General features: G+C 40.3%; 1 protein-coding gene across 1 annotated transcript in view; it reads right to left on the bottom strand.

Moving 5' to 3' along the window:
* Window positions 1-14,500, bottom strand: part of ANKRD12 (ankyrin repeat domain 12) — a 66,351-nt gene that overhangs the window by 33,343 nt on the left and 18,508 nt on the right. Inside the window, exons 2-3 of the mRNA XM_071554816.1 lie at window positions 7,726-7,863; window positions 81-228 (exon numbers count right to left, since the gene is read on the bottom strand). Of these exons, the coding sequence (XP_071410917.1) occupies window positions 81-228; window positions 7,726-7,812 (235 nt within the window). The 5' untranslated portion in view covers window positions 7,813-7,863. The remainder of the gene's footprint in view (window positions 1-80; window positions 229-7,725; window positions 7,864-14,500) is intronic.

Below are 14,500 nucleotides of genomic sequence, written 5' to 3'. Positions count from 1 at the left end.
TAAAAACATAATATACAATTAATTATATTAGGATGTATTTTACCAACAAATAATTAGTTAAGGAAATAAAAAAGTTCTACCTGTGTCTGAATTGCAATCTTCATTTCTGGATGGACTAATAGCAAAAGGAAGTTTACGTTTCATGGAAGACTTTTCCTTCATCTCTTTCCCCACATCACTCCTATCCACTTTTGGAGTTTTGCTGTAGGATGCAATCTTGTCCTTGCTCTAATATAAATAAAAAGTATACTAAATAATTTTTGCATAAAGCAGAAGAGACTTATAATGTATACAGACTGAAAAGACTGCTACATGAGGATGTGTTTGTGTTGAAGTATGCATTTTATAAAGTTTTTAAATAAATTTTTATTTACCTTAATAAAAACAATCAATAGGGTTTCTTTCTTTTTTTAAATTAGTAACCTCTAATTTAATTAGTGTTATTATTACCTTCTGATACATCACTGTAGAACCGGTGTTCATTATTAGAGTCTTAATAAGCAAAGGAACAACACATGCTGAACAAGAATTTGTTAAGTCTTGACAACCCTCCCAATTTCCCTCCTTGACCAAAAAGATCCCAGTAAAAGCACATTAAAACCCCACACTGCAATTCAGACTGTGAATAGTAACACAGTAACAATAGAAAGCCTCCTGACAACTTTCCCCTGACTCCATTCCCACCCCATAATCCATCCATACAGAAGCCCCTTTCTATTTCAACAATAATCTTCAAAGAAACTTTAAGAATTAGCATCAAATTTAGAAAAAACAGGTACAAACTACGTGGATTTTGACACATAGACCGTATTTCAGAATAAACAGAGAAAAAACCTGAACATGTTTAATATTAACTTATGCTTAATTACTTTGCTAATACAGGAGGAAAGAACATAAAAGATACCAGGTTAGTGAGAAGACTGCTTGAGAGAACCCTTTGCAAACCTCAGTATTTTAGCCCATTAATCAAGATGCAATGCAGGGACATCAAGTTTTCTGTTCATGACATGCTGCAGAAACACACTGTCCAGCTATAACAACTCCACAGCTTTGTATCACTCTTAACAGACGATCAGATGAACTTGCTAATAAATTAATTGCCTAAATGCAGAAGAACATACTCTGACTTACCAATCAGTGAAGACCAAAAGGCTGCTCTCTGGTACTTCTGAAGCAAGTAGAAGATTTATGCTGATCGAATTGAAACTAGAAAATAACTGTTCTCAAAAACACTTTTCCTTTTTCTTTTTTTTTTATCTTTTTCTTTTTTTTTTTTATTTGTGAAGAACAAACACAGATAAAAAGATATTATCTGACACTCTGAGTTAGAACTATTGCCAAAAAGGCAGAAGGGATTCCATATGAAATCTGCAAACAAACTCTGCAAGTTTCAGAAGACAAATGTCTGTACCAGGGAAATCACAAAGAAGGGATTGGGCTACACCAACAGAATTCATGAAGTATAAAGGTTGATGCCCCTAGAGAATACCTATCCTCACTCCAAGTTTATAAACCCAAAACCAAAACACAAAATAAAATCCGCACACCGAAACAAAAGCCAACCCCTCTTCGACACCACAAAAATACAACCACACTCACCCACTCTTTTCCTTATAAGCTGGAACAATAAAAAAATCTAAAACTCCTTAGGCTCCCCTAAGCCCTTTGGAAATGCAGTGTCTGTGGAATTACCTGTGAAATAAACTAATCCATTGAACACAAGTCATCATCTGTAAATGCATCTATAAGCTGACAAGAGCAGATCCAAACTCCATTAAGCCCTTTCCAATCTCTTCCACTACAGGTATGTTTCCCACTTGAGCCCAGTCTCACCAAGAGCTCTCCCATACCTCGCTCCAAACAATCCAGTTACTTCTCATATGAATGGTATGTAAATTTCCTGCGATATGATAAAATGGCATTGAAGTTTTATTGCTTTCTCCAGAATATCTTATGTTAGGTACTATGCAGTGGAAAGGATCAAGGATAAATCATTTAAAATTCCTAAGCAGGAAACATCAGTTCCAACTTGTTCTGTAGAAGAAAACAAACATTTTGCAGTTGGTAATCCCTTAAAAGAATCCATTCTTTTGGCACTCATCAGTAATATATATTGGTAGGTGCTCACAAAGAGACACAAGCTGCTTAAATAATTTGATAGTTTTACATTTCTTCTTAAATTGCATATATGCATTATGACTGATTCACTAGTTTTTGAATAATCACTGAATATTAATTTTGTGATTATCTGATTAGGAGGAGATCAGTTAAAATGCATGTTTTCAGATAAATAAAGTGAAAAAGAAAAAATGGACTATATACAGAAATGGAAAAACCCAAGAGTATTCTATTCCTTAGCTATTGTGGAAATAAATATTCAGCCACCACCAGTGGTTTACTTCCCAATTCAACAGATGCAATGAACAGGGTGTTTGAGACGTCTGTACTAAGTCAATGCTATTCAATATTTTCAGTGACAAGGCTGAAATAGAGACACAATTAGATATTCAGACATCATCACACCTGAAGAGGGGGAGGAGCAAAGAGCACTGGCAAAGGGAAAGCAAAATGACTGACTAATTTGAAAAGCAGTCTGAACACAAAACAACACTGGAAAAGCCAGGACAAAAACAAGGTTCTACAAATGATAAAAATAATTAACTGCATAATCACAGAATACCATGTTAAAAACTGGAAAACTCTTAATGGTCTCCTGGATCCAACTTCACATAAACAAGGCAAGAGAAAACAGCAAGCCCTGCAGGTTACACCAGGCATTCCATTTTAAAGAGTGATCATTCACTGTTCCAACTACTCCTGGTCACCACCAACAGCACAGACATCTCTTTCTCAAGGTCCAAAGCAAGGTTCAAAATTCAGCATCAATACGTTTGTGTATTGGCTTAATGCAATCCATGGGAGCAACCTAAATGGAGCTGAGGTGTTTTATAAAACAACTTGTAACTTACATCAGTGGACTCTCTAAGAGGTTCATTAATAATCTGAAGTGAAAACATCTCATCAGATACATTCAAGACAGGGTAATGTTGAGACACATGAACTCCTGCTGCAAAGGGAAAAGCATTACATACTTTCCATGTCCACTAAGTTAGAGAACACTTAATGGGTCCAGCCTGCAACAGGAGACAAGGAAAGGTTATTCATCCTTCTACTAAGTATCCAACTCTATGACAGCCAGCATAATTAAGATCAGAATAAACTGCCCAAGGAGAAAGGAATTTCCATCAGGCAAGCCTTTAAAGAAAAGGTCTGGCAAACATCTGTCAAGAACTGAGTACAGCTTATTCTACTCTGGGGCAAATGGATGAACTGGATCTGCACGTCTCAACATTTAATGCACGCCTCAGTGGAGGATGTAGCAACAAGGCAGAATGTTCTCCGTCAACAAAACCATACTAGAACGCCATGATGAGGAACATATTTCTAATCTGTTCAGCAGAAACTGTCTCAGAAGACTAACAAACAGCAGTCTGGACAATTTCTTGATATCCCATTCCAGCCCTATTGCCTGGTACTGCTACAATCAATGACAAGACACAAAAGGAGACAACAGAGAGCCATATAATCTAGCAGCTGTACCGAGCCCTGAGAGAATAAGCATTCTTTTTCTGCCTATCAAAAATAATTACATACTGAAGTGTGTTCTGCATGGCATTAAATGGCTTTGGGCACTATTGTTGGACTCTTCCAAAGCAAGAATGAATTCTTACAAACTCCAAACGTGTTTCTCCTTTGGATGACATATCTACCACTTACTTTCTGAGTTTGGCCATGGAAGTTCTAAACTATAAATTCAGATAAATTAAAATTCCATTATGTTCTTATGTTTGTAAAATAGCTTATACAAACATTAAATGGTCTAGATGCTCTACACACTCCTACACTGTCGGGGGTTTTTTATTTTATGCTCCCAAGATCAGCAACTGAAATAAAAACACACATCCCCTAAAGCATGTATGATATAAACTCATGTTATTAACCAGAATGTTATTCCTAATGATTTTTTACAGTTCTCAGAAGACCTGAATGTGTAGTGGATACACACAGCCATTCACTGGTTGTTAGAACAGCACCAACTTCTGGACAAATAGGAAAGATTAACTCTCATAATAACAGTAACTTCACTACATTCCTCAGGCAACTGCACAACCAGAACCAGCTAAAGAGTGTAACAACTGTGGAAGGGAAACAAAACCCTGAGAGTGTGTTCAGTTCTACCTTAATATGTTAACTATTGGAATAGTCTTATGTCATTTAGACCATTACAGCTTTTATTTTGAGAAGAATGAGGATATTTTTTAGGGAATGGTGTCCTTTAATGTTGCTGTTCACTTGTAAGATGCACTGATTTGTACAAACATTATTTCCCATTAGACCTCAATGCTTCTCACATCAATTACATTAGGTAACCAATCCATAACATTTTTCAAAGTAAGTTCTAATGCTTTGAGGACTATTGCTTTTTAAATTCATAGTTGCAAATATTTATGTATTGAGAAAACTCCTTATTTGCTTTACAGAAATTTCCACTACTTCCTAAAGGTTATTCATTAAAATTATCACTGTTGATTTGACCTGGTCAATCTTTACTTCAGATGTCTATGTTTGTGTATGTAATAAAGATTTACCATCACAATTTTCTGTTGCTCAGACTCTAGACTATTGCTGCCGATTTTTAAATAATTTTCTCTGGTTAATCTAAATTATTACATTTTGGCAATATTTTATCTATTTTTTCTAATATTGGGGAAAGAGTGCAGATTTGTCAAAGGCCAGCTAAACGCTTCTGACAATTATCCATGTGTTAGAGAACAGGTATGTGATGGTTAAGGTGACTCTTTGATGTTCTTCTCAAAATATGACAACAGCTACCAAACTGTACTAAAAAATCTGAACACAGGAATATTAGCTGGAACACTTACACTCTCTATTATTAATAATAATTCTTCATTTTTATTTAGGATTTCATGTTTTCAATATTACATATCATTTTATATCATGGGATTCCAAACAAAATCCTACATTATTCTAATCTCAAATTATACACTGTGCCAGGGTGGACAACCATCAACACTGAACAAAACTGTGCAAGCAGTTTACAAACTTATTTTTTGGTATCCACTTAATGCCATCACTGGGATTTTCTCATCTGTATCGTTGGTCAAACTTTCATCTTCCCTTAGATTTTCATTTCTAAGTAATCCTGCTTTTCCTGGCATGTTATGCTCAGATACCAGGCAAGACAGAAACTGACATTTGTCCATATTTTTAATTTCTGTGGTGATGATCAACAACCAACAACTCCTCATCAGGGTAACCAGCTAAGGGCAAACCTTGACCCAAACAAGTATGATAATGCAAAGGTTTTATATATTATTATTAAAAGCAGAATGCTAATTTATTCCTTTCTAAATCAAATCAAAGTTTGCTGTATTTCCTGGTCATTACAAAAATGGCATCATGTTCAGTCTTGTATTTCCTGGAAGAAGTTCACATCTTTGTATGAATTTGTGTCTTCTTCAATGTTCTGGCCAAGGAGCCACAAACCACATTTCAGGTTACCTGTTTTGGCAGAGATTGCAGGGCCTGGGGCTTATGTGGCTCAGCAGATGTAACCGCTGTGGTTATCAGCAGACAGGGACAGTTTGGGGAGTGAGGAGATCAGTGGAGAGGAAGGTGTTGAGACAACCCATGAATACTGAACTGGCAGAAGGGCCACTGATGAGACAGTTCCTCTGGCAGTGGCTCAACAGCCAGCCTGGGAACCAGCACCAACTTACTAAAAGTGGCAGCAAGCAACAGAGAGAGGAGGCGAGGGGAAGTCCAGAGTGGAGAACGAAAAGGGGGCTCACAAATAAACACGATTTTATTTATTGAAATTATTTTTAATTTTTAACTCAGAACGCAGAAATATTTGTATATGAAACTCAAAGCCTAGGAAGGAAGCAATCTGCATGACATAGATATAATAATCTACTTCTATCTGCTCAAAACTACAAACAAATGCATCCAGGCATTTCAAATCATATCTTTAGCAAAGAAACAGGGAAAGGGGAAATTAAAAACTGACACATTTCAGCCAACCTGCTATTTTTGCTTTAATGAAAGTGAACAAAAGGTGAAAATAATGTCTGCATTACAAATTTTAATTATAAACACAAATAAAGCTTGAGGAAACTGACACAATTCAGCTTTCCTAGCATGAACAGCTGCTGATTATGTCTTCAAGATTTTCCTGTGTCAAAAGTTGAGCTTTTTTTAGAAATAGTAAAGTGTCAAGATAATGAATTGAGTTTATAAAGGTTGAAATGTTTTGGGGTTTTTGTTAAATAAATAACCCAAAACCTTTACAAAACCTAGCTTATTTACAAGTGTAGAAATAAAAAGACAGCATTTAATACCACTAAATTTCACTGCACTGGCCTTCTTATTCTTGCTGGTTGTAGGCCCCAGACATTCCCTCCTCTTTCCCAACACTGAATGACACTTCAATTAACTTGACCATATCCCAGAAATGGACCAGGATGAAAAATAAAACCAAAAAGCCACCAACATTATTTCATCCCTTTATTGCTAGTAAGCCAATTTCCTTTCCTGCTTTATCTTCCTCTTCCTACATAGAGTAGTTCACCAGAGTTAGCAGGAACAACTACCTTGTCCTTCCTCACTTTACTGGGACCCACAAAACAAAGTGGGAAGATACTAAAAAGTCTAAAACTTTCCATTAATGCTTTTTGGAAGACAAACAGTTTCAAGTAGATGCTGAATCTTTTAACCTTGCCTTATAGTTTTTTTAACCTCTTCTTGTCTTATAGCCATTCCTTAAATGGCCTTACAGAGAATACAGGTTTCAACAAAAAAGTATGACCACACACACACACAAAATCCTCTACTAGAGAATACAGTTTTAAAGACTGTTGGGAGATAAATGTATTCCCTCTCCTCAGGGCAATATACATGAGTAACTCACCATTCTCAATGCAGAACATTATTCCAGCATCTGTCACTCATTAGTACCACAGATAAACCCGTGGTGTGTTGTACAAGTGTACTAGGCAGACAAATTAGAGAACTGGGTTATTTGCAACTTGGCTCCAGAAGTTTGAAAATTATGGGATACTTCACATCTATAAACAAGAAACCACCCTTCAGCATATGGACTTCCCACATTCCTTCATTCTCCAAGATGGATTGTACAATTTTTAAAGGGGACTCCCTTGTCTTAACCCCTCTGCAGCACTTGGCTGTCAAGCCCTCCTTAACAGAGGGAACAGGTCCGTGAATTACAAAGGAATGTAAGAAACTTGCATTTGTTCATTGCCCTGTGCTCTGTCACTGGCCTTCAAAAATGTTTTGCATGTTTGTTATGGAGAGTAAGACACTGTAAAATTAAATAAAATATGAATCATGTTATACACTGTGAGTATGAAGAGGTCACACTAGAGAAGATACGGAAACTATACACTAACTTACATCAAATAAAACCAAAGTATCCAGCTACGCTTTGAACTGTTGCAAATTACAATAAAAGACAAATTCTGTCCCTTACTTTACAGTTAAAGTCAAGTAAAAAGCTTTTTTTTTCTGCACTCAAGATACCAGAACACAGATTCATATTTACTTCTTTCCATTACAGCAATGAAAATCATGACACACACTCTTAATTTCATTGAAATTAAACGGACATGAATATAATTTTGTTACCTTTCTTGCTGTTGTTTTTTCCACCATGGTGCTATCACTGTCAGAATTTTCAACTTGAACTGTTTTTGTAGACCCAAATTTGGGCATTTTATAGCTGTTCAGCTAGCTGTATCTTGTATCAGTGGGTTCATCCTGTGTCTGAAAAACAAACAAACAGCATTACATAAATATACACACTGCAGTGTCATTTCAGGACAAACATTACTGCAGATGGTAGCAGAGCTGAAAAGCACCCCAAAAAAGATGACTTATAATGACACCTGGCTTCAAGCATCCCACTCAAGTGCAGCTCAAACCTTGGGGCAAAACCCCAGAAAGTCTAACATGGCTACTGGGCACAATGTCATCAGAAAACCACCAAGTCGGCTGCTGAACTGCCTCATCCCTGTAACTCACCTTTTTGACAGACCTGACACTTCTGGCTATTTTAATATGTTTACAGGTTCAATATCTCAATTTTAAGACTAGGAAGATGCACAAGATCACTTCGAGCAACACTGGGAAGAGAAATTAGCTTTCTAGCCTGGGAAACTGAAATATTGTCCACTCAAAGTGGTATGGAAAGAAGGTCAACTCTTGATTTGCTGTTGTTTCTGTTGGATCAAGAGATGTCTGTTAGAAGAAAAAAATCTTCTAAAGCTTAGACCTGGAACTAGAAGCCTTAACTTTCACTGTCTATCAAATTAATTGCATAAGCCACTGTCATATATATATATGAAGGTGTATATATATATATGTGTGTGTGTGTATTTATTTATATATATATTTATTTTATATTTATTTATATACATTTATTTATATATACACACACACACATACATATACATACATATATAAATACATATACATACATGCATACATATATGTATATATGAGTGCCTGAGAGGAAGGTCACACAAAAAGTAAAACTGCATTTGACATCACTTTAAAGCTGGTGACATTTTATTTTTGAGTTGATGTATTACGTTGCAAATATTTATGTGATCAGAGTCTTACTGTGTTGTAGTAACTTTGTGTCTCAGCAAGTCATCACTTCAGGTGCAACATTTCTATTGTTGCTTTTGTTGCTGCTGCAGGACCAGGGACACTGTTTTGGTTTGACACAGTTAACAACACAAACTGGTATTTTCTGTTTGGCAGATGACTTTGAGAAAACCACTTCGCATATTAGACCTGACACAAAAAATGTTGATATTCAAACAAATTTCTACATCTCACCCATCCATCGCCCACAAGACATTAGTATGGAAAATCCCAACAGAATATGGCCAAGATTAATATTATTGTATACACCAACATAGTATCTTACTCTCTTATCTTCCAGAACAGGAGGGGAAAAAACAGAGGGTAATGAAAGTTCAAAATGCTCAATCCTAAAGTCAGAAGAGTAGGAAATGCTGCACTGAGGTCTGCTCTTTTCCTCCCTTTCATACACATCTGAAGGGTTGTTGTTTTGTTGGGTTTTTTAAACAAAGAGCAAGCTTACAAAAAACAGGAAGAGCTTAATTAGAAACTATCTCACATTCAGTACCCTGAATCTTGTCTCCACCATGATGCAAGATACACTTTTGTGAATTTCCTACCGTTCTACTCCTACCCAAGACAAAAGAAACATTACTCCCTCCATTTATGTAGTGTCAATAGGATTTATACAGCCCTACTGATACAGAGAGTAATTGTTCAACTTTAATGGACATGAAAGCTAATGGTTATTTGCCTTTCCTTTAATTTGCTTTTGTAACAGCTGCAGGAACAAAAATGGTTATTGATTCTATGAAGAGTACTCTAGAATGAGTTTCCTGTAGTTTACAAACACATTCCTTAATCCTAAAAGAAGCAACAAGCTACCATGTTCTCAAAACCTACTACTGTGCTGATTAGACCATACGAGTGTATTACCACAGCAGTATCTCTGTTTCCAAAGGTTTAGAAAGTGATACAAGTCATAAATCTGCTTTTGCTCAGTTAGCCTCTCAAATTCCTGCAAGTTTCATTTGTAACAATTCCCACTGGATATACCACCATGATTATAACTACTTCAAAAAAAGCCCAGTCTTCCTCCACATCCTCTGAAGCAACAGTTTGTTTTTCAAATGGTAGACCCAAAAAATCCCAACCTCAAGCTGCAGATATTGCACAGAGGGCAAGAGGATTATGAAAACATTTTCAAAGTACATTTAAATTAAAAGTATTTTTAAATCAGTCAACTCAAATAATACACAACTGCATGTAAATGAAAACGGGAAGAATTTGATGTTTCCATTTTCTTCATCAAATGACCAAGGAGTAGAAACTCGTGTACAGAAGTTTCACCTGAACATGAGGAAGAACTTCTTTACTGTGTGAGTGACCGAGCACTGGCTCAGGCTGCCCAGAGAGGTTGTGGCACTTCCCTTACCAGAGAGATTCAAGAACAGACTGGACACAGATCTGTGCCACATGCTCTGGGACGACCCTGCTTGAGCAGGGAGGTTGGACCAGATGACCCACTGTGGTCCCTTCCACCCTGAGCCATCCTGTGATTCCCTGATCAAAATCAAATGTGAATTCATGACATTCCTGACTCCAAGCCAATTATGTTTTTGAAAGAAAACTGCTTTGGATGTTCATTAAAACTGAACATCCTATACTGAATTATTAAAGCAGAATCACCACAACTATCACAGTAACACATAGCAGTATTTCCATTAAGAGTTTTATGGACCAGATTGCTATTGCACAATCCCTGCGTGAAATACTTTTCAAACTGACAAAGGCTTCAAATACTTCAGAAAAAAATACTTTTCATATGTGTCTCGGTTTGAGGGGAAAAACCAAAATGTTTTACCCACAAGCAGGGGAGGGGCCTCCTCCACAATAATCACACCACTCTTTATCAAATTTAAGAAAAGGAATTTTAATACAAGAAGGATAACTGCTATATATATATATATGTAAACAGACTAGTGCAACCCACTTCCCCAACACCATAAGAGAAAAAAAAAGAAACAACAACAAAACCCAGCAGGTTTTCCTCCGGGAGAAAAGGTTATACTTAAGTGTCCTTGTCACAGCCTGGCTGGTTGCAGAGTGAGTTTCAGTCCCTCTCCAGCGAAACAGACGAGCAGTGGGCTTTCAGATGGACTCAGTCTCTTCCCCCTGTGTTCCCCGTCCAAGAAGCAGAAAGGTACGAGCAACCAGCAGCAAATCCAAGGCAGGCAGCAGCACGGCAGGAAAAGGTGGTCCGAAGTAGGCAGCGGCAAGACAGCCAGGGAAAACCCCAGCAGTAACCAGCAGGGCAGCCTGCCTCCTTGGAGCCCCCACTCCCCCGTTCCGCCGAGCCAAGACTGAGGAGAATATCCAAAAAAAAAACCAAAAGAGACAAACCTGCCCCCACCCCAGCGATCACAGTTAACTGCTTCTTTTGTTAACCGCTGGCCTGGGCAGTTAAGTGGCAGGGGAGAGAATTTACATAATAATCCCAAACTACAACATTATCCACCCCTAAATTCTCTTCCATGCCGATACTCTACATTAAACTTAAATTTTCTTTCAAATAATTAAGTGTTTACAAATACAGTAATATGAGTCGTTTACCCAGAGATAAGTTCCCCTTGAGGTACACATCGTGTCTCTCCATCTTCCTGCATCACCCACCAGGTGGAACCAGATCCTTGAGCAAAGGCAACCCCACGAATGGGTTTGCCTTTGCCTGAGGCAGGGTTGATCCAGACTGTTTTCCCTAGCATACCTCTCAGGTGTATTACAGGGACTTTGTCTCCATCTACAGTGTGAAGGGGTTCTGATTGGGCAGGGCCGGCTCGATTGACAGAGCCTCTAGTGTTGACTAGCCATGTAGCCTTTGCTAAGTGTTGATCCCAGTGTTTGAAAGTCCCTCCACCCAACGCCTTCAAAGTGGTTTTCAACAGTCCATTACACCGCTCAACTTTCCCGGCAGCTGGTGCATGGTAGGGGATATGATACACCCACTCAATGCCATGTTCTCTCGCCCAGGTAGCAACTAAGCTGTTTTTGAAATGAGTTCCATTATCTGACTCAATTCGTTCTGGGGTGCCATGTCGCCACAGCACTTGTTTTTCCAGGCCTAGGATGGTGTTCCGAGCAGTGGCGTGAGGCACTGGGTGTGTCTCCAGCCACCCTGTGGTTGCTTCCACCATGGTGAGCACATAGCGCTTGCCTTGGCGGGTCTGTGGCAGTGTGATGTAGTCAACCTGCCAGGCCTCCCCGTACTTATACTTATCCCAGCGCCCACCATACCACAGGGGCTTCACTCTCTTAGCCTGCTTAATGGCAGCACATGTCTCGCAGTCATGGATAACCTGAGAGATAATGTCCATGGTTAAATCCACCCCTCGGTCTCGTGCCCATTTATAAGTGGCATCTCTGCCCTGATGGCCCGAGGCATCATGGGCCCATCGAGCCAAGAACAGCTCTCCCTTGTGCTGCCAATCCAGATCTGTCTGTGATACTTTCACTTGCGCAGCTCGGTCTGCCTGTTGGTTGTTGAGATGTTCCTCATTGGCCCGATTTTTGGGCACGTGTGCGTCTACGTGGCGGACTCTCACAATCAGCTTCTCTACTCGGGTGGCAATATCTTGCCATATATCGGCAGCCCAGATGGGTTTCCCTCTGCGTTTCCAATTGGTTTTCTTCCATCGGTCTAACCATCCCCAGAGAGCATTGGCCACCATCCATGAGTCGGTGTAGAGGTAAAGCTTTGGCCATTTCTCTCGTTCAGCAATGTCCAGGGCCAACTGCACGGCTTTAAGCTCTGCAAACTGACTCGACCCACCTTCTCCTTCAGTAGCTTCTGCAACTTGTCGTGTGGGACTCCATACAGCTGCTTTCCATTTGCGATTAGTCCCTACAATGCGACAGGAGCCATCGGTGAAGAGGGCGTAGCGTATTTCCTCTTTTGGCAATTGATTGTATGGTGGAGCTTCTTCCGCACGTGTCACCTGCTCTTCCTCTTCATCTGCTAGACCAAAATTTTCACCTTCAGGCCAGTTTGTGATGATTTCCAGGATCCCAGGGCGATTTGATTTTCCTATACGGGCGCGCTGCGTAATCAGGGCAATCCACTTGCTCCAGGTAGCATCAGTGGCGCGATGTGTAGAGGCAGCCTGTCCTGACAACATCCACTTCAGCACTGGTAGTCGAGGTGCCAGAAACAGCTGTGCTTCTGTGCCAATCACCTCTGAGGCGGCTTGAACTCCTTCATAGGCGGCTAGGATCTCTTTCTCTGTGGGGGTATAGTTGGCTTCAGATCCTCTGTAGCCTCGGCTCCAGAATCCAAGTGGTCGGCCTCGAGTCTCACCAGGCACCTTCTGCCAAAGGCTCCAAGACAGGCCATTATTCCCGGCGGCGGAGTAGAGCATGTTCTGTATGTCTGGTCCTGTCCTGACTGGTCCAAGGGCTACAGCCTGAGCAATCTCATGCTTAATCTGGTCAAAGGCTTGTTGCTGCTCAGGGCCCCAGTGGAAATCATTCTTCTTACGGGTTACCAAGTAGAGAGGGCTTACGATCTGACTGTATGCTGGGATATGCATCCTCCAGAACCCTATGGCACCCAGGAAGGCTTGTGTTTCCTTTTTGCTGGTAGGTGGAGACATTGCTGTGATCTTATTGATGACTTCTGTTGGAATCTGACGGCGTCCATCCTGCCACTTCACTCCCAGGAACTGGATCTCTTGGGCTGGTCCCTTAACCTTACTCCGTTTGATGGCAAAGCCAGCTCCCAAAAGGATCTGGATGATTTTCTCTCCTTTCTGAAAAACCTCTTCTGCTGTGTCCCCCCACACAATGATGTCATCAATGTATTGCAGGTGTTCTGGAGCCTCACCCTTCTCCAGTGCAGTCTGGATCAGTCCATGACAGATGGTGGGACTGTGTTTCCACCCCTGGGGTAGTCGGTTCCAGGTGTACTGCACGCCCCTCCAGGTAAAAGCAAACTGTGGCCTGCACTCTGGTGCCAGAGGAATGGAGAAGAACGCATTAGCAATGTCAATAGTGGCATACCACTTTGCTGCCCTGGACTCCAGTTCATACTGGAGCTCCAGCATGTCCGGCACAGCGGCACTCAGCGGTGGGGTAACTTCATTCAAGCCACGATAGTCCACAGTCAATCTCCATTCTCCATCAGACTTATGCACAGGCCAGATGGGGCTGTTGAAGGGTGAGTGGGTTTTGCTGACCACCCCTTGGCTCTCCAGTTCACGGATCATCTTATGGATGGGGATCACAGCATCACGGTTCGTTCGGTATTGCCGACGGTGCACTGTCGTGGTGGCAATTGGCACTTGCTGTTCCTCAACTTTCAACAGTCCAACAGCAGAAGGACTTTCTGAGAGACCTGGCAATGAGTTCAATTGTTCAATCCCTTCTGTCTGTACAGTGGCTATTCCAAAAGCCCATCTATGCCCCTTTGGGTCCTTAAAATATCCATTCCTGAGGTAGTCAATGCCCAGGATACATGGGGCGGCTGGACCAGTCACAATGGGGTGTTTCTGCCAATCTCTCCCTGTCAAGCTCACTTCAGCTTCTAGCACAGTCAACTCTTGAGATCCCCCTGTCACCCCAGAAATAGAAATAGTTTCTGAGCCCACATGTCCTGATGGCATTAATGTGCATTGAGCGCCAGTATCAACCAAAGCCTTATACTTTTGTGGGTCTGATGTACCAGGCCATCGAATCCACACAGTCCAATAGACACGGTTGTCCCGTGCCTCTACCTGGCTAGAGGCAGGGCCCCTCTAACACTGATCCTGGTCATAGC

The sequence above is a fragment of the Pithys albifrons genome, chromosome 4, assembly GCF_047495875.1.
Source record: "Pithys albifrons albifrons isolate INPA30051 chromosome 4, PitAlb_v1, whole genome shotgun sequence".
In the NCBI taxonomy this organism is placed as follows: Eukaryota; Metazoa; Chordata; class Aves; order Passeriformes; family Thamnophilidae; genus Pithys; species Pithys albifrons.
The sequence above is the reverse complement of the archived record's forward strand: the minus strand, read 5'-3'. Positions and strand labels throughout refer to the sequence as shown.